The sequence below is a fragment of the Tasmannia lanceolata genome, unplaced genomic scaffold, assembly GCF_043159265.1.
Source record: "Tasmannia lanceolata isolate RefF3 unplaced genomic scaffold, GAP_Taslan_0.1 ptg000037l, whole genome shotgun sequence".
In the NCBI taxonomy this organism is placed as follows: Eukaryota; Viridiplantae; Streptophyta; class Magnoliopsida; order Canellales; family Winteraceae; genus Tasmannia; species Tasmannia lanceolata.
In genome coordinates, this window is record NW_027518714.1 from 59,202,459 (window position 1) to 59,221,592 (window position 19,134).

Below are 19,134 nucleotides of genomic sequence, written 5' to 3' on the forward strand. Positions count from 1 at the left end.
CATTCCAGATGAAAACACCACTCCTCTAATCTAATGAAATCTCAACTTCTTTTTAAAAAATTTTTAAAAAAAAAAACAAAGCTTGAACATTACATACATGAACTCCAAGAGTTTCCTGGAAAAGCTCAGTTAAATTGTGCATGTGACGACTCCTGAAGCCAGAATAGTGGACTTCCAAGTTATCCTGCACAAAGGGCTGAAAAAGATCAAGCTGTTTGTAGAAAGCTAAAATGCTAAGACGTCATGAGCAAGATTGGATCAATAAAATGAGACTGAATTTAATAAAAATCGAATGACCAATTCAGTGAATGATATTCTCAAGCACGGTGTGGAAATTGTCCTTGCTAAAATTATGTTTCCATGAATGCAATGCTAACAGGATACCGAGATTAGGTGACATTTGCAGGTGAAAGACTATAAGAAAGTTTTGCTGGGAAAGTCATTAGGAAGCAAAGTGTTGTGAAAAAGTGAAATAATTAGAGTACTTTTCATGTCCATGAAAACATATAAGATAAACAATAAAATGATAGAACATAGCAGAAAGCAATGCTAACAGGATACCGATTAGGTGACATTTGCAGGTGAAAGACTATAAGAAACTTTTGCTGGGAAAGTCATTAGGAAGAAAAGTGTTCTGAAAAAGTGAAAATAATTAGAGTAATGTCCATGAAAACATATAAGATAAACAATAAAATGATAATAAATGCTATTTTCTCTTGTTGAAAGATACACAATGGTTCTTATTTTATTATGTTTAATGTTGCATTATTCTAGAAGGGCATTTATGTAATTTCATCTTACATAAACTTCAATCACTAAGTGACATGAATAAAAGAAGGAAGACCCCATGAATTAGGTAGAACCCTATTTCCCAATTCTATGTTTTTCTCTCCCTCTCTTTCTCTCTTCTTGTTCTTCTCTTCTCTGTCCTTCATTGATCTTGAGATTTACATCATGATATCTAGTGTGAATCTGAGCTACCCTTGTTGATCTCTCTCTACTATCACCTTTCTGCTTTCTTACAAGAAGTCGCCCCGTGGACTGAAATGATGAAGAGTTATTCTCCCTAGGCTGCAAGGAATGACCTCATCAGATGTTTGGCATCACTCCTTTCGGATCAGATCTGCACAAAGCCTGAAGAATGAGGATCATGTAAGAGATATTTAGAATATTTTGCTGAATTTTATGGGAATGTTTGAAGGGATTTTTTTTTTTTTAGAAGGTTCTGAATTTAATTTTTTATCTGATTCTCTCATTAAAAAAAAACAATTTCTGTTCACATTAAGGGAAAAAAAAAAACATAACACCCCCCGTGCAACCCCATCCCCCAAGCTAATTTTTATAAGCAAAATGAAATCATACAAAGTATAGTTCCTGCATGTGCGTAGGAAACGAACTTCATAACACGGCAGCATATGAAATGGGAAGATACAAAAATAGTTTCCTAAGAACTAGCACACAAACAATAAGAAACTAAGATCGTCTTAACAAAAATAATGTATGAAGCAATCATTATTTTCCTAAATTGATATAAAAAGCATACCGATGAATCTAAATGGAGTTCCCAACCACCAACATCATCATGCGACCCAAATGCCAAAAGAGTGCTGCCATGAAAAGATAACAGCTCTCTATCTATACTTATAGCATATCCTTCTTCATCGGCTAAATAGAAGAAAAGATGGGCAGTTCTCCATAGGTCGTCATCCAATCTAGATCTATTCGTGGATCATGACAAGCAAATCACCAGATAAGTAGTAAAGTGAGTTCAAAGATGAAAAAATAATAATACGGGATAAGAAAAACCCAAATAAATCAACTAATAAACCAGGAAATACATCAATCTATAAGTTACATAGGTAGACAACAACATCCTATTCCATACGATTTACCTACTACGACACACTCACAGTACAATAAACTGTGAGACAAATCCTTCTAAGAATTACAGATCAAACACTTGCAATTATACGACACAACAGAAGGATTAGAGCCTATGATTACCTCAAGAGAAGGTCATGTTCAGTCTGACCCCAAGGATCAACAGGAAATGGAACAAAAGGAACTATGTAATAAAGCATTGAAAATTTTCAAAAAATGCAGATAGTAACATTCCAAATAATATCAAAATCTTTTGCAAGAATATTAAAATTTATAAATAATGCTTTTAATATTTTTCAACCTTATCGCTAACAACGAAGAATTACTAGCTTATCGACCACCATCCCAAGGAAATGATGAACCTCAAATCTAAAGATGGGATAGCTCAGTGTCAATAAGCCAACCTATTGATAAAGATTTTAGTATCATAGGAGTGAGAACAATATAAACCTACCTCAAGCTCTCTGCCAAGTGCAAGACCATGTTGAATAACTTGGTAATTCTGCATAGGATGCTAAATCATTGGTAGCCCACACATTCCAGCACCCACCCAAGAACTGCAAACTACAAGTGTTTTAAGAATGTTAGACCCATCTACAATGATTTAGTCTCGACTATGGCAGAACCTCACCAATTAGGGTTCATGAAGGTAATATTCCCTTGCTAAGTTACAAAAAACTCCCCTATATCCTGATGAACTAGGATTGCAGCAATTGACACAATCAAATTGAAGGGAGCATCCAGACTGGATTTAGGGTGTATCAGTGTCGGCGAAGACACTAAACTCCATCTCTTACCTCCATATGGTCCAATGATGGCATCCCCAACGTTCATTCAGATAGATACAGGCTACATAGCACAGACAAAGCTCCAGGCTGATGCATCAATTTTGTCTCATTCATACCTCGGATCCAGGTGGAATCCCCTTTTGCTCGCATGACCTGATTTCTCAACCATGTCACTGAAAGAGTTCATGTTCTAGTCATTCCACTAGTATGGTGTCTGCAGCTCTAGAGATTATCAGATGTTATTACTTTTAGTGCAACATGTTCACTAGGAACACCGTGGGTGCAACATTTTTTTATGTCCTATATATGTCTAATGTGCTGTTTAAGTGACCTTCATTTATTTTATCTTATGTATTTTAACTTTATTGTGTAAATGTAATCTGGTAATCTTGTGTTGTAATCTGGTAAGAGTGGCATGTGTCCAACTCTCATTAAAGGATAGCACCCAAGTAGTTATGTAACTACACTTCTCTCCTCTTTTCCTGCCATGTGCCCAACTCTGATTAAAGAAAAGTACCCAGGCAGTTATACTCATCTCTCTTCTTCTCTTGTTATGTGTTCATCTCCCGTTAAAGGAGAGCACCCAGGTATTTATACCCGTCTCTTTTCATTTGCCCATCTCTCAATAAAAGAGAGTAACAAGTAGATACGTAACCACTCATCTCTCATATTCTCTTAAAAGATGATCCTTTGTACATTATTTTGCAACAAACAAATGAACGAAAAAAGAGTTTATGGTGCCGTCTCAAATGTATGGAGTGAATCTTTGCTTCCTTGGTATGAAATCAGGGGGAACTTGTGTCAAACAATGAATGATCTAAATACTTTTCTCTTTCAAAGGGTTCTTCTCTTATATTTTAATTCCACTCTCCAAACCTTGGAAATCTTGTTTAGAACTCTTCCCAACAGCCTTGAATCTCCTAAAAAGTCATCACAACACTGCTAATTTTCACCATACCATGGTCAACCTCATTTCACCGTACACTTAGCTATGAGGGACAGTGTATGAAGCATGCATGAAGTGTGTGCTTCCCCTAAATTTTGGAAGCGAGAACTTCAATTCTGAAATGACCTCCTGGGGAAATGAGCTTTTCATCTAACTAGGAAGTTTCTGATAACTATGTTTTTTATTATGAAAACACTTGAGTGACTTAAGGGCCCGTTTGGATGCCGAGAAGATTTTGATTTGGATTTCTCACATAAGCAGCCCTTTTTGTGTTGTGATTTGGATCTAGATCAAATCCTTTGATTTCCAAATTAGCGACTGACAGTGCAAAACAATCAGATTCCCAAATATGATGTGGAAATAAGTAATTGGAAATCCACAGATCTGGCAGTTTCCTTCACCCTCTTTGCTCTTCAATCTCTCCCCTCCAGTAGGAAGTACCCCCTTCCCTCTCTGTCTCCCTCAACATGAGCTACCGGATCTATTCATTTTGTATTCAAAACTCAATTCCAAATCCAAATACAAAATATGAGGTATCCAAACGGGACCTAAGTGAATTCATCATTAAAGTAGTGCCCATCAAATATTATGAAAATTTTAATTGTCATTTTTCTTATCAGAGTTATTGTGTTGTTTGGAGATTGGAGTCAAAGTTGTCAAGAGTCCTAGATTACGTGGAGGCTTCTTTTTAAGAGTCCTTGTTATTAAAACGGTCCATGTTTTAGTCAATAAAGAGTCCTTAATTTTCACTTTGGACTTGTTACTTTTAGTAAGTTGTTTTAATTAGGATTGCTTAGTAGTTTCCAAGGAGTCTTTAGAAAGTCTTGGAGAGAAACTCTATATATGTATAAGGCGTTGGGCCATTGAATGATGTGATGCTATGGATGAATAAAAATGCAGTTTCATTGCTCTCTTTGCAAAGGATGGACGTGATGTCTACTCTTCAAGGAGCGATGCCTTGATCTTCTTCAGTGTCATGCCCAAGGAATCCCCCTCGGAAACATACATTTTTTACCCCATCCTCTCATAAATACATTTACACCCTTGAGAACAAGATGAAGTATTATACACCAATCTTGGCTTCTTAAAGGAAGAATGAAATCAATCTCCATCTTTTAGAAGCTCCTCTCACCATCATCGGCTCTTGAAACTTGAAACTCTTGACACTCCCAAGGAATTAACAATGCCTGCTTTTTTAGCCCCTCCTTATTATGCCTTAATTGGTTGAATCTATCCCTCTCGCATTGTCCTTTTCTCTCTCGACAACTCCCTTTCTCTTCCATTTAAAATACACGAGGCTATAACTTCCTTCTATTCAAACTAAGTGGCACCCTTTAGAACTTTACTTTGTACTTCCTTCTATCCAAACAACATGGCACCCTTAGGAGCTTGACTTCATTTGAGTAGGGGCATCGGAAGCATATGTTCATTACCCCATCCTCTCATATATTCGAACCCTAACGGCACAACAAGAACTGCCACCTCTATGATTAGGTCCATCGCCAGATATGCCAACCATTGAACTCTCTCTCTCTCTCTCTCTCTCTCTCTCTCTCTCTCTCTCTCTCTCTCTCTCTCTCTCTCTCTCTTGTTTTTTCTTCAACCTTCTTCTATTCTCTCTTTTTCAAGTGAAGAAGTGCAGGACATCACAAAAAAAAAACAGAATTTTAAGGCCATGTAGTACAAGTAATGGATCCTTTGGCATCAAAGTTGCTTGCATACATATTGGCTTAAAAATTGTAAATCAAACACATTTTCCAAATATAATCACCGATTTTATGTAAATTTTTCAAATAAATACGTAGTACAAATCTCAGAGAAGTTCAGAGACGATTGGCCTAGATTTTGGCTTCAGCTAACGAACTTGGGTGAGGTATTGAATGCCTTGCAGCTTGTTATACCCAAAATGTAAGATACATCTACTTGGACTAATGTGGCCATTTTCTTGAGATTGCATGTACATTCTACAAACCAACTTTAGAAAACTTCCTTGACTGGAATTTGTGCTTGGCATAGCATTCTTAAGAACAGAAATAAGAAAATCAAAGGCAGCACATAACTACATGTTTTCGAAAAAAAAAAGAACAAAATGAAGGCAAGTTAGGTTTGTTACTTGTCATTCTGCACGCCGACTTGAACTGCCCAATCACCCCCATAGCCACTTCCATTCATCTTGGCCTTCAAGAAACTTGTAGTCAAGGTCAACTCTTGGTCAACTAAAACTTGATGTCCATAATCCCGCCCGTTGTGATGTGTCCATCCATACTTGCTAAGACCATCAGAATCCTGGCAGACATGCCGCATAAAATACTGCCCATCCTTTACACCAATCCACATCAACCCAGCAATTAGAGATCGCGGCGTCCTGCAAGTTACAGTTGATAAATAGATTACATCTTTACTACACAAAATTCTTGATAATTAACATTGGCATTGTACCATAGATTACATCTTTAGTACACAAAATTCTTACAATGTTATGTACCTAACTGGCAAACACCCATAGACCTAAAACACATACCCACAATTACATAATAACTACATTACAACTAATCATAAATTCAGAAAATTCGAAATGAATACCTAGCGCGGATTCCAAGATAAACTAGCGATCGGTATGTTCCCCAGTACAAGCTCTCCTTATGATCCCCTTGAAACTGCAAAAAAAAAAATCAATAAAAAGAGTAAATTAAAATGAAAAAATTAAGACCAATTGGAAGAGAATTTCTCACCTGTGGAAGATCCATCATCTTCGGGGCAGGCAGTGGAGTAATAACCCTAAGTTTCTGAACCTCTTCGACTGTATCAAAGTGATAATAAATGATGAAAACGATAATTAAAAAGGCGAGAATACCAAACCCTAAGAGAGATTTGAGATTGACATTCATCAATCGAAGAGAAGAAGCGTGATCATTGCCTCTCTCCTTTCGAATCCTTGGAGGGATGGCCTTGAGATTCTGAACTGAATCGCCACTGTCCACATCGTTGGAGGGTTTGATCCTGCTCCTTGCAGCTCTTCTGCTGCTTCCTGTCATTTTCGTGATCAGTTCTTTAAAGATTTTAAGGGCAAAGAAGAAAATCTAGGGTTTCGACATTCATGGATCGATTGCCATTAGGGTTTCCTCTGAATATACGGGTCACTTGGGCAATTTAGACTTGAGAGTTTAGACTGCGTTATACTGTTCTTCGTCGGGATTTAGTTGGGGTTTTCCGTGGCGTACAAATAACATGAGAGAAATGATAGAATGAAGGGCGCCCTTTCAAGGATCAGCTCCAAGGGCGCCCCTATTGGTTCATTTTTGCGAAGTCAACACTTTTTTAAGGCGCATTTCCACTTTTGTAGGCGCATTCCACTTTTGTAGGGAGTTCACCTTGCAAAAATCAACCAGGGGCGCCCTTGAGCTGTTTTTTTGTAAAGACCTTCATTCTATCATTCCTCAGAGAGGAGGGGATTTCGTAAAGTATTTATTATTGAGCAATGATAGAATGAAGGGCGCCCTTCAAGAATCAGCTCCAAAGGCGCCCCTATTGGTTGATTTTTGCAAAGTGCAGTGCTTAGAAAAGTGGAAATGCGCCTTAAAAAAGCGGAAAACATGTTGATTTTGTATAAGTCAACCAATAGTAGGGGCGCCCTGGCCCTGGCCCTGGCGCTGATTTTTGTAAGGGCGCTTTCATTCTATCATTCCTCTTATTGTCAATTGGAAATTTTACATAAAAGGAAATTTAAATAACAACTTAGAAGGATGGTTTAAAAGAATGGATTTGCTAGCGTCCATCGCGGAAGGCATTACGCGGATGGTCTTTTGCATCTGAAAGCAGCCACAGAGGCTCACTTTACAGCAGATTTCATCTTCATTCACGAGGTGGCAGGTGGCTGCTTGTAACATAACAATATATCCACATAGAAACTTTCTTAAGGCTCTGTTTGGATTGCATGAATTTTCTAGAAAAGTTTTCAAAGGAAAAATATTTCTAAAATTTCCTACTTTTTTGCACACAGGGAAGGTAAATTGAGCCAACCATAATAAATTTTTGAGGAAAAGGATTGTATGCTCGAGCGTGCCAGGCTTATGGTACGCTCGAGTGCCCCAATCACATGGGTCCCACATTTTTTGTGGTGATCCAAAGCATTCATTTGCAAGGCCCTATCATAGGTAAGGTGTGTACTAAAAATCAGCTCCATTGAATCATCCCAACCCCTCCAAAAGTGGAGGGCAAAAAAGGGCAGATTTGTGGTCTGTCCACTTTGCCCTCCACAAATGGATGGGTTAGAATGATCCTATGGAGCTGATTTTTGGTACACACCCCATCTATGTAAGGGCCTTTCAAATGAATGCTTTGGATCATCCTAACAAAGTGGGCCCACATGTCATTGGGCACTCTAGCGTACCATAAGCTTGGTACGCTCGAGCTTACAATCCTTTTCTTCTAAATTTTTACTTAGAAGGACATTCAATTTATGATAATAACCCTTCTAAATTAACCATAATCAAGGCATTCCCATCCAAATTGTAGATATAAAATGTTCCTAAGAAAAATAATTGACAGAAACGTTTTTCTAGGAATATTTTCTTCCCCGAGCCACCCCCCTTGCAGTGCAAAAGGAGTAGTCAAATACACTAGAGGGGGTGGCTTAGGGAAGAAAAGGGGTGAATTTATCACTTTCCCTTTCCTAAACAAGTATGTGACACTTTGTTATTGGGCCCACTACTTAGCATCTAAATATTTGATCATCTATGAGATGGGGCCCACCATAGAAATGTCATATCCTAATAGCTGCTAGACTTGAGCAATACTTAGGCATGTTTGGCTGCCAAGATTTTTTTGTTTTTTCATGATAAATTGATGTATCCAAGTGGGTTAGCCCCCACTCGATTTTTAATATCAATGAGTTGTTGGGTTTTGAACCAGGACATGAGAATTACTCCAAAAGCTTAAGCTGTTATAGTTGGTATTATTCGATCAACAACCGCGAACTCATGTAATAGGAACTATCTACCCACATATAGATGTGCAATGAAATCTCCTTCCAAGAGCTGATATGTTCAGAAAAATTGCTTATAAGTAACTGAGATTTGCTTATGGAGAAATCATATAGGATTAAATCCAGCCCATACATCTTTTATAATCCTTCCAATACACAATCAATGAAGAAAAAAATCAAAAAATTAGGATATTGGGATATAACCCCCAAGCTCATTATTATAAATTCGTTCACCCTTTATATCTAGAGATAATCATACTTCCTATACTAGCCAACTCATCTCTTCACCATCAACAACAAAATCAATCCTGATAAAATACCTCAAACCATAACAAGCAAAACCAAGAACATTGCTATAGCGATAAGCATAGAAGTAGAGGAGAAGAGAACAATTGGTGCTGAAGAAGCAGAAGCGGGTGAAGTCGAAGTCGAAGGACCCGATTCATTCAACGCAAGGGTCTTGATCTTCAATTTCATCCCTTCTTGGCAATGGCCTAAGGTCCCACAAGTGAAGTACCTATAACCAGTCTTATTTAGCTTCACCGTGCTTGTTCCACCGTTCATGGAGTTTAAGGCGTTCCCGATATTGCACTTGGTGTACTCTTTTTCGCTTGCCAGTTCTACAACACTGTGCAACCCTGGAGTATACTTGAAAACTATACCCAAAAAAAAAAAAAAAACATGTTAATTAGCTCATGACATAGTTTGTTATAGCTTAATAGTAAATTTTGATTTCATGTAATTTAGATAGCTTGTGTGCTACCTTGTATGTATGTTTAATAAGTTGAGAAATGCTAATTTCAAATGGCAAGGAAGGCTTCCATAGGGGGGTCCCCTCTATGACATAGTGGGTCCTAGCTTTGATTGATCTAACCATCCATTTGATAAGCCTAGCTTTGGATCTTTGATGGCCCAAAAAATGCCAATCTAGCAATCGTTCCCAAATCTTGTCCATTGATCCTTTGGATGCATCGGACTAGTTGTGTCCATTGGGACTCTAAATTTGTCATTGAATGTGAATAGGCTTCTTCCCGATTTCATTGCAAACTATAATTAATCCACACATAAAATCTTTAATTATAGAATGACAAAGAAATGAATGGTTTGGATGAACTAGCAAGTAGTATTTGGTGTACATTTGCATTCCCTTAGGGCCCGTTTGGATGCCAAGAAGATTTTGATTTGGATTTTTCACATTTGCAGCCCTTTTTGTGTTGTAATTTGGATCCGATCAAATTCTTTGATTTCCAAATTAGCGACTGACAGTGAAAAAAATCAGATTTCCAAATACGCTGTAGAAATACGTAATTTGAAATCCACAAATCTGGCAGTTTCCTTCACCCTCTTCTCTCCTCAACCTCTCCCCTCCAGCAGGAATTACCCCCTTCCCTCTCTGTCTCCCTCAACATCTGCTATCGAATCTGTTCATTTTGTATTCAAAACTCAATTCCAAATCCAAATACAAAATATGAGGTATCCAAACGGGCCCTTTTGTTATTTGAACTCCCCTATTTTAATAATGATCTCATCTGTTTATTTTACACTTCTCTAATTAGCTGTTAAAGGTTGTTACAGTTCCTAAAACGCTATTTGCACCCAATTTGAAGTGTGCAATAAAGTAAAGAGTGTCATTGTTCTTGAAATGCATTTGCCAGTTAGATTGCACATTCAAGAATCTAACCAACAATTTCCTGGCCCTTTGGATCTAGGGGAAAAAAATTATGGAAAAGTTTTTTTTTCGATAGAAAAAGAATTCCAGGGCCTAGTAGACTTGAAATTTTCCTAGAAAAGAGGGAAATTTGTCGGGTTTGAATGGAAAATGAGTTTGCCAAAAGCTTGAAAACTCAATTCTCATGGAAATAATTTTTCAATGCTCGATATTTACACCGTTGTTCTTGAAATGCATTTCCCAATCAGATTGCACATTCAAGAATTTAACCACCAATTTCCATATTTGGCCACATATTTGCAATCCAATCCAAGTATTCATTCAACACACCTAAACTCCGGCCACTAATAAGTGATTAAAGTTTAAACCACCTATTCTCAAAATGCCCCTACCCAGTTGGTTCCAATAGCTAAAAGCCTAAAACCCAAATTTAAGTACCAACCCAGATTCTTTATATTACAACCAAGTCCCTCCACCATTACAATTGCAACCTTCTTTATACCATTTCTAGGTTAGAAAAAAAATGTTGTAAAGAGGAGAAAGTACTTACCAAGCTGGTCTCCAACCCTGAAGGTCTGGCTAGATTCCCATGAACTAAAATCTACAGAGGCATCCCAACCTTGGCTTCCTCCCACCACATGCTGTTTTGCAAGGGCTTCTTTTGTGGCCACAGCCACAAATATCACCACCACCACCACTACTATTCCTCTGCAAAACATTGCCATCCCTAATGATAATGGTCCCTAAGGTTGTGTGTAGATTTGCTATAAATAAAGGTGGAAAAGCCCAAGGTCTTGAAACTTTTTCTAAGTAGTTAATATACAAAACTTCATAAATGACCATAGAATGAAGCGGAATAACCATCTTGGCCTATCTTGTAAAAATCTTCCTTAACTGGAGCTTGTGATTGGAAAATGGTCCCATGATGCTGAAAGACACTTTTATGATCAATGATAAAAGGCGACTGGGGGCATGTATGTGAAATCAAGACCGTCAATCTTGTAGAACATCACGAGATGATCTACATGGTCTAGGTCCAATCACGAATGGGCAACTCATGCATAAGATAACACACAACAACAAAAAAATGAATAAATGAAGATTAAAAATTCAAATCCTCTTATACTGGCATTTAAGTAATTTCGTAGAAGATCAAGTACTTTTCTGATGGCTCTCAATTTGTTTGCATTGCACTCCAAGCAAAAAAAAATACAGGCTAGATGTTGGGGTTTGCTTTAGATTGCCTTCAAAACAACGTTGCCATCATCAACCATCAAGAATATCTTTATGTCTCAAATTCAAAGGGCTTAATCTGCATATATAGAACTCTTGTAGTATGAATTATTGAGAGCTGCAGCTTTGATTTGAAGAAAACTCGAAACAATAATCTCTTGAATATTGGATTTGGATGAATGGATCAGAAATTACGATACCCATTAGGCAAAGTGAGGAGAAGAGATACCAGTTACACAAACCATATATCCTGTTTCGCCACCTTTTAATCTGGTCCGTCGATCGCGATGTACGATCTCAACGAATATTAGGATAATTGGTTAAAATGGCTGCGCTGTGTAAATATGAATCAAAGAGATTTGAGTAGCTGTAAAACCAGAGAAATGTGGGGTGGCTACAAGATTAAAAAAAAAAGAGCCAAAAATAGGTGGAGTTTAACTGTATTTTAAGCCTAACATCTATACCAACATCTCAAGACAAGCGAGTGGTTAAAACTTAAAACCACAAAAACTAAAAGAAGTTGAAGCTAGAGAGGTAGATAGTTTTTTTCTTATAAATACCCAAGAGAGATGATTGGTCTTCTCATTCCATTTAAACATTAAAAGGAAGTAGGGGAGAGAGGTTGGAAAAGAAAAACAATCTCTAGGCAAATTATATATTATTTGTTCTATAGATGGGTATTCTTCGAGTAGTTTCTCTGTTGTCGTTGTTTGCATGGATGGCACATGCAACCGGCCCAACCAGGGTTTTCAATATAAAGGAGTTTGGTGCAATTGCAGATGGCACAACAGATAGCAGTGAGGTGAGGGTAATAGCATTTGGATGTACATCTAAATTGCAACTTGGGTTTTAAATTGTAGGCTATATTTAATCTAAAGGCGCACTTAGAACATTGCAAAAAAAGTTCGGTTAAACGAATCTTAAACAAAAATAAGGACCAACATTGTTAATTAATAGTGTCATGCCGAAGAAATTAATTTGAAAATAATTTATTTACTTACTTGTTTCGTAGGCTTTGTTGAATGCTTGGAAGGAGGCATGTGCTTTGGATGGAATTGCTAGGGTTTTGATTCCAGAAGGGACATTCCTGGTGGGCCCAGCTGTGTTCAAGGGGCCGTGCAAGGGATCCATGGTCTTTCAGGTCAAAGGCGTAGTGAAGGCGCCCACCGATCTCAACAAGTTCGAATCCGACGGTTGGATTGTGTTTAATTACATCAATGGATTGATGATCACGGGAGGTGGTACATTCGATGGCCAAGGGGCATCAGCTTGGCCCCACAACAAATGCCCCAAGAGTGTAAAATGCAAGCTCCTTCCAACAGTATGTACTGTTACCCTGACTATTACATCCTTACCCTTTCCTACTAGTCTGTTAGCATAATCATGTGTTAATTTAATGTGTTTTTGTTTCTGCTAACAACAGTCTATAAGATTAAACTTTGTAAATAATGCAACGATTCGAGGCATATCGTCCGTGAACAGTAAGTTCTTTCACATGAACATTTTCGCATGCAAGAACATCAAGATCACATCAGTTAAGATCTCTGCACCAGAGGACAGCCCTAACACAGATGGAATTCACATTGGGGACTCTACTGGTGTAAAGATCTCCCGTTCAATGATTTAACTCTTCTCTCGGCTTTATCCTTTAGGCACGTGAGACGGTCAGCTAATTCAGAGGCTGACTCTCTCGCTAGGAGTGGTGTCTTTCGCCCAAGCCTGGAACAGTTTGATTATTTACCTCCTTGATATTGTATTTTATTTTCTTTATGTAGCTTGATCGAACCAGCTCGGTTCTTAATATATTCTTTTACCGCTTCAAAAAAAAAAAAAAAAACCCTTAATAAAGCTATCCAAGCATGAAATTGCAGTTTGAATTCCACCAAAACCCTACCTTTGCTTCAGACTTTGGCAACTAAACTTGGCCAGGATTTTGGTTAGCATTTGGGTGTCACATCAATAAAATTTCTCATTTGAGTTGCCAAAATAGCATTGACTCTCTAGAGACTCATGTCTCTATGTGGCATTCTCGTCCCCTCATCTAAGCCAAAATCCACAAAATGGTGGAATTATGCTTGAAATTTCTCCGGACCGGTGCTCTCTCTCTCGCTCTCTCTCTCTATTGTAATGGCACCCGTAACTATTCCCCTACACTCCGAGTGTATGCCGTGCAACCAAACAGTACTACTATTCTTCGAGGTAAATCCAATGCTTGTCTCCTCCCCATGGACGACTAATTCCACTACACTCGAGTCTAAGGCGCCTCAATGGGCGTGCTCCGATAGGGGTAGCTATTTCTAAAAAGGGAAGGACACGACGAGAATGGAATAAACTTCCCGGTGGAAAGTATAAAGGAAGGAAGAAAAGGAGGATTTTGAAATCCCTGCTGCTAGCTAATAATTTAGAACTTTAATATGGTCTGCGGCCATATAGTCAGTATTTATCAAAAAAAATACTGTACGACCCACTTCATAAGATGATCCAAACAATTCATTTGTTGGGCCCCAATGTAAATAGGTTGTTCCTAAAAAATCATCTCTATAGAATGATCCTAACCCTCCAATCTATAGAGGGACTGTACCTTATGGAATCCTTTTCAGATCGGAGGGTAAGGATCATCATATGGAGATGATTTTTGGCGCACAACCTATTTACGGTGTGGCCCAACAAATGAAAGGTTTGGATCATCCTATGAAGTGGGCCGTACAGTACTTTTGAAAAATACTGGACTCCTGCCACACACCATGTAAAATCTCATATCCTAATATCTCCAAAAAGGGATTTTATATCATGAGTGGGCGTACAAACATGCAATAGCGGTGCCACCCATCACTCATCATATAATTTCTCATATTAATTTCTCATATAAAAAAAGGAGGTAAAAATGGAGAGAGAAATAGGAAAACCGACTGTATTATAGGGGGATGGGGTCAAAGATAAGAATATGAGGACTGATATCCGCACGATTATGTGTTGATGATCTCACATTGTTTTACATTTTTAAACAAGTTGGCAAAGGTTATTACAAATTAATTTACAATTCTCAAAAAGCTCTCAGCAGCCAAACAAAAAAGTATAAAACAAAGATAGTCCTGTTATCAAACCGTGGTCGTGTGGAAATCAGTAGCCACAAAAGAAATGAATAAAAGCAAACATGAAAGGTCAGTTATAATGCAAAGATCTCATTCATATACAACGTAGTCAGTTTTTTAATACACTGCTTGGGCAGCTTTGGCCTTTTTCAACGCCGTCAATGTGTTCCTTAATTTTCTCTTCCCAACATGAATCGCCAGTACTCTTCTTGTTAGTACCACCAATCTAAACATTAGAAGAAAGGACCCAAAAATTTTAAAAGAAATCCAAGCAAAAGAAATCTATTTTTGCTCATGTTGATTCTATCACCGATGTTTAATTTATAAAGAACAAATATAAGGAATCTGGAGAAAGAGCAGACATGCGGTACAATATCATTCCAATGCAGAAAAGTTAAATTGCAACAAAAATGGACTAAATAAATTCATTCAATTATCTAAGGCGGCTGCACTCTCATGCAACAGCCCCCCCCGTGAAATGCGTTCTGCGAAGGTCCCGAACAAATCCTAAAAAATACAGCAAAGAGGCAAACAATCAGATGGATGAGGAAAGCTTAAGTTGTGTACTGTTGTTTCTGACCTGTTTATTCCAAATCTCAACTTTGTAACTATGCACTCAAGTATGAACGGAAGCCTGTAAACCATATCAAATTTCTAGAGGAATGGTGCATTCAAAGGGGTCATCTTCATGATTCCTGATGCCCGTGTTTTGTTTTGTTTTGTGCATTAGAGATGTTTTGTAGGTAGTGTGAACTGTGAAGACTCGTATTAACTCCAAGCTCTCCATCGTGAGAAGAAAGCTACTTTAAGTGGGGGGTTCTTATATGATGACTGCACATAATGTTTTGAGGGAAAATAATGATTTGATAGAAGAACAAATGGGCCCACTTGTTCAACAATCCAACCCATTTCAATTAGTCCTTTGCTAGAGATGGGTCATGTATCAAAATCCACTCACATCGGACAAGACCCCCATGTTAATGACAGGGAATCTGTGAGCGAATCATCATAAACAATATCTTGAAGTCCAGCAATAGCAAGATTGTAAGCAATGTGATAGGACGGATGTTCAAAACATACATATGACTCTTACATGCAGATCAAAGTGATAGAAATCTAGGAAGTGTCAAATATAGCCAACATGAACTAATTTGTCTGACATTGAAGAGTAATGCAATTAGACTATTATCTTCTTAGTTAAGATTATATAATGCGAGGAGCATGGCCTTCATGTGTCCATGTGTTTTTTTATCTCTTATTGACTAAAATCCCTCAATACTTCTCGAATGGAAAAAATAATATGAATATTGAAATCCAAAAGGGGCATTACATGTAAAAGTGGGATAGGTGGATTTATTAATTTTCATGTTAATCTAATGGAAGAATATGGCTTCTTCACTATATCCTATGGTCACCTTCAAGCCCACAAATACACAATTCTTATATCTGTCGTATATGGCTACAACAGTAGCTTTAAAAGGAATAATTCATGCATTGGTATTTACTACTATGTAAGTTGGATAGAGCCCTTGGAAATGATGCTTGGATCCAAGATTCTCCCTGGTTTCAGACATCAAGACTTTGACTGAGACCCTAAATTCATAAATCTCAGTCCTTTGGATGCTTATGATCTATACGATAGTTAATCAGTCTACATTAAAATCTACAGAGGCATCCCAACCTTGGCTTCCTCCCACCACATGCTGTTTTGCAAGGGCTTCTTTTGTGGCCACAGCCACAAATATCACCACCACCATCACTACTATTCCTCTGCAAAACATTGCCATCATCAACCATCAAGAATATCTTTATGTCTCAAATTCAAAGGGCTTAATCTTCATATATAGAACTCCTGTACTATGAATTATTGAGAGCTGCAGCTTTGATTTGAAGAAAACTCGAAACAATATTCTCTTGAATATTGGATTTGGATGAATGGATCAGAAATTACGATACCCAGTAGGCAAAGTGAGGAGAAGAGATACCAGTTACACAAACCATATATCCTGTTTTGCCACCTTTTAATCTGGTCTGTCGATCGCGATGTACGATCTCAACGAATATTAGGATAATTGGTTAAAATGGCTGCGCTGTGTAAATATGAATCAAAGAGATTTGAGTAGCTGTAAAACCAGAGAAATGTGGGGTGGCTACGAGATTTTTAAAAAAAAAGCCAAAAATAGGTGGAGTTTAACTGTATTTTAAGCCTAACATCTATACCAACATCTCAAGAGAAGCGAGTGGTTAAAACTTAAAACCACAAAAACTAAAAGAAGTTGAAGCTAGAGAGGTAGATAGTTTTTTTCTTATAAATACCCAAGAGAGATGATTGGTCTTCTCATTCCATTTAAACATTAAAAGGAAGTAGGGGAGAGAGGTTGGAAAAGAAAAACAATCTCTAGGCAAATTATATATTATTTGTTCTATATAGATGGGTATTCTTCGAGTAGTTTCTCTGTTGTCGTTGTTTGCATGGATGGCACATGCAACCGGCCCAACCAGGGTTTTCAATATAAAGGACTTTGGTGCAATTGCAGATGGCACAACAGATAGCAGTGAGGTGAGGGTAATAGCTTTTGGATGTACATCTAAATTGCAACTTGGGTTTTAAATTGTAGGCTATTTTTAATCTAAAGGCGCACTTAGAACATTGCAAATAAAGTTCGGTTAAACGAATCTTAAACAAAAATAAGGACCAAGATTGTTAATTAATAGTGTCATGCCGAAAAAATTAATTTGAAAATAATTTATTTACTAACTTGTTTCGTAGGCTTTGTTGAATGCTTGGAAGGAGGCATGTGCTTTGGATGGAATTGCTAGGGTTTTGATTCCAGAAGGCACATTCCTGGTGGGCCCAGCTGTGTTCAAGGGGCCGTGCAAGGGATCCATGGTCTTTCAGGTCAAAGGCGTAGTGAAGGCACCCACCGATCTCAACAAGTTCGAATCCGACGGTTGGATTGTGTTTAATTACATCAATGGATTGATGATCACGGGAGGTGGTACATTCGATGGCCAAGGGGCATCAGCTTGGCCCCACAACAAATGCCCCAAGAGTGTAAAATGCAAGCTCCTTCCAACAGTATGTAGTGTTACCCTGACTATTACATCCTTACCCTTTCCTACTAGTCTATTAGCATAATCATGTGTTAATTTAATGTGTTTTTGTTTGTTTCTGCTAACAACAGTCTATAAGATTAAACTTTGTAAATGATGCAACGATTCGAGGCATATCGTCCGTGAACAGTAAGTTCTTTCACATGAACATTTTCGCATGCAAGAACATCAAGATCACATCAGTTAAGATCTCTGCACCGGAGGACAGCCCTAACACAGATGGAATCCACATTGGGGACTCTACTGGTGTAAAGATCTCCCGTTCAGTGATTGGCACAGGCGATGACTGCATCTCCATTGGGCCTGGCAGCTCCAACATCTCCATCTCGAATGTTTTTTGTGGACCAGGGCATGGAATTAGTGTGGGTAGCCTTGGCAGATACCCTAATGAGAAAGATGTAGTTGGCTTGCATGTGAGAAATTGCACCCTCACTGGCACCAACAATGGTGTAAGGATCAAGACATTTGAAGCTTCATCACCTAGCTCCGCGTCTAACTTCACTTTTGAAGATATAGTTATGAACAATGTTTACAATCCCATAATCATAGATCAAGAGTACTGCCCATATGCGTCTTGCAGTAAAGAGGTAATTAAATTCTTATAAGTTTTTTACCATCCTCACTCTCTGTCTCTCAGATTTCAGTTACATGTAAATATTTATGTCTAATTATTTATTTATTTCTTCATCTTATTTACAGTTTCCTTCCCGAGTAAAGATCAGCGACATTAGTTTCACAAACATTAGGGGTGTCTCAGCATCCCAAGTCGCGATTAATCTGCTGTGCAGCAAAGGTGTGCCATGTCAAAACGTGCAGGTCAGCGACATCAACTTGGTGTACAATGGTCAAGATGGAGACTCTACTGCCTCATGTTCTAATGTGAAGGGTGTATCTTCTGGCCAACTGATCCCTCCCTCTTGCCTCTAAATCCCCTCCTCCTCATTGATAACTACACAACATTTGTGTAAACTTTTCTTGTATTCATTCATTGGGAGCAGTAGCCCCCTTCTCTAAATTGTGGTGAACTTTTCTTCTTTTCATTCATTGGGAGCAGTAGCCCCCTTCTATAAATTGTGGTATTGTACAAGAATGCATGCAAGTCAATCGTGGGGAAGTGAACTCATATAGGACTAAAATGTGGCATGTTACTTCTTGAACTTGACATATAAAATGAATAATTCCAACTTAATTATCTTGTAAATTCTATGTGGGTTTTCATACTAAGATTGATAGCAGGCCTTACCTCTACCTCTTCCTCATTTGTGATGTTATTAGCATTTATAAGAGATTAAATTTACTAGGAATTATATAATATAATGTCTGGGAATTGGAACAAAGCAGAGACTGGATGGCCCATACATCAGATTTTTTCCAGGCCATATTTCAATATAAATGGAATGATATTGAGAGGTTTGGATAAAGGATAT

At 38.0% G+C, this 19,134-nt stretch overlaps 3 protein-coding genes across 4 annotated transcripts in view; 1 reads left to right on the plus strand and 2 right to left on the minus strand.

Annotated features, from left to right (window-relative positions):
- The window catches only part of LOC143860381 (mannosyl-oligosaccharide glucosidase GCS1-like), a 30,221-nt gene extending 23,292 nt beyond the window's left edge, over positions 1 to 6,929 (minus strand). Inside the window, exons 1-5 of one of the 2 annotated variants that reach the window (XM_077370972.1) lie at positions 6,348 to 6,929; positions 6,199 to 6,272; positions 5,729 to 5,980; positions 1,544 to 1,718; positions 98 to 184 (exon numbers count right to left, since the gene is read on the minus strand). In XM_077370972.1, the coding sequence (XP_077227087.1) occupies positions 98 to 184; positions 1,544 to 1,718; positions 5,729 to 5,980; positions 6,199 to 6,272; positions 6,348 to 6,650 (891 nt within the window). In that variant the 5' untranslated portion in view covers positions 6,651 to 6,929. The remainder of the gene's footprint in view (positions 1 to 97; positions 185 to 1,543; positions 1,719 to 5,728; positions 5,981 to 6,198; positions 6,273 to 6,347) is intronic. The other variant, XM_077370971.1, reaches the window with a different exon arrangement.
- A 1,730-nt stretch (positions 6,930 to 8,659) lies between these two features.
- LOC143862056 (basic blue protein-like) lies at positions 8,660 to 11,020 on the minus strand. Its single transcript, XM_077373050.1, has 2 exons — positions 10,819 to 11,020; positions 8,660 to 9,255 (listed from the first exon to the last, which is right to left on the minus strand). Exons 1-2 carry the CDS (start codon positions 10,991 to 10,993, stop codon positions 8,921 to 8,923), a joined length of 510 nt encoding a protein of 169 aa, XP_077229165.1. The 5' UTR covers positions 10,994 to 11,020; the 3' UTR covers positions 8,660 to 8,920.
- Positions 11,021 to 12,174: 1,154 nt separating this feature from the next.
- Positions 12,175 to 18,634, plus strand: LOC143861641 (exopolygalacturonase-like). The gene is made up of 4 exons (XM_077372529.1): positions 12,175 to 12,303; positions 12,514 to 12,822; positions 17,779 to 18,294; positions 18,407 to 18,634. The coding sequence occupies exons 1-4, from the start codon at positions 12,175 to 12,177 to the stop codon at positions 18,632 to 18,634; spliced, it is 1,182 nt and encodes a 393-aa protein (XP_077228644.1).
- The last annotated feature ends 500 nt before the right edge of the window (positions 18,635 to 19,134 follow it).

Bases quoted from the DNA above. Each gene is read 5' to 3' on its own strand.
- LOC143862056 (XM_077373050.1), bottom strand. From the start codon at position 10,993: ATGGCAATGTTTTGCAGAGGAATAGTAGTGGTGGTGGTGGTGATATTT. The intron at 9,256-10,818 runs GTAAGTACTTTC...TTTTGGGTATAG, and splicing joins CAGGGTTGGAGACCAGCTTG to TTTTCAAGTATACTCCAGGG.
- LOC143861641 (XM_077372529.1), top strand. From the start codon at position 12,175: ATGGGTATTCTTCGAGTAGTTTCTCTGTTGTCGTTGTTTGCATGGATG. The intron at 12,304-12,513 runs GTGAGGGTAATA...CTTGTTTCGTAG, and splicing joins GCACAACAGATAGCAGTGAG to GCTTTGTTGAATGCTTGGAA. The intron at 12,823-17,778 runs GTATGTACTGTT...TGCTAACAACAG, and splicing joins AATGCAAGCTCCTTCCAACA to TCTATAAGATTAAACTTTGT.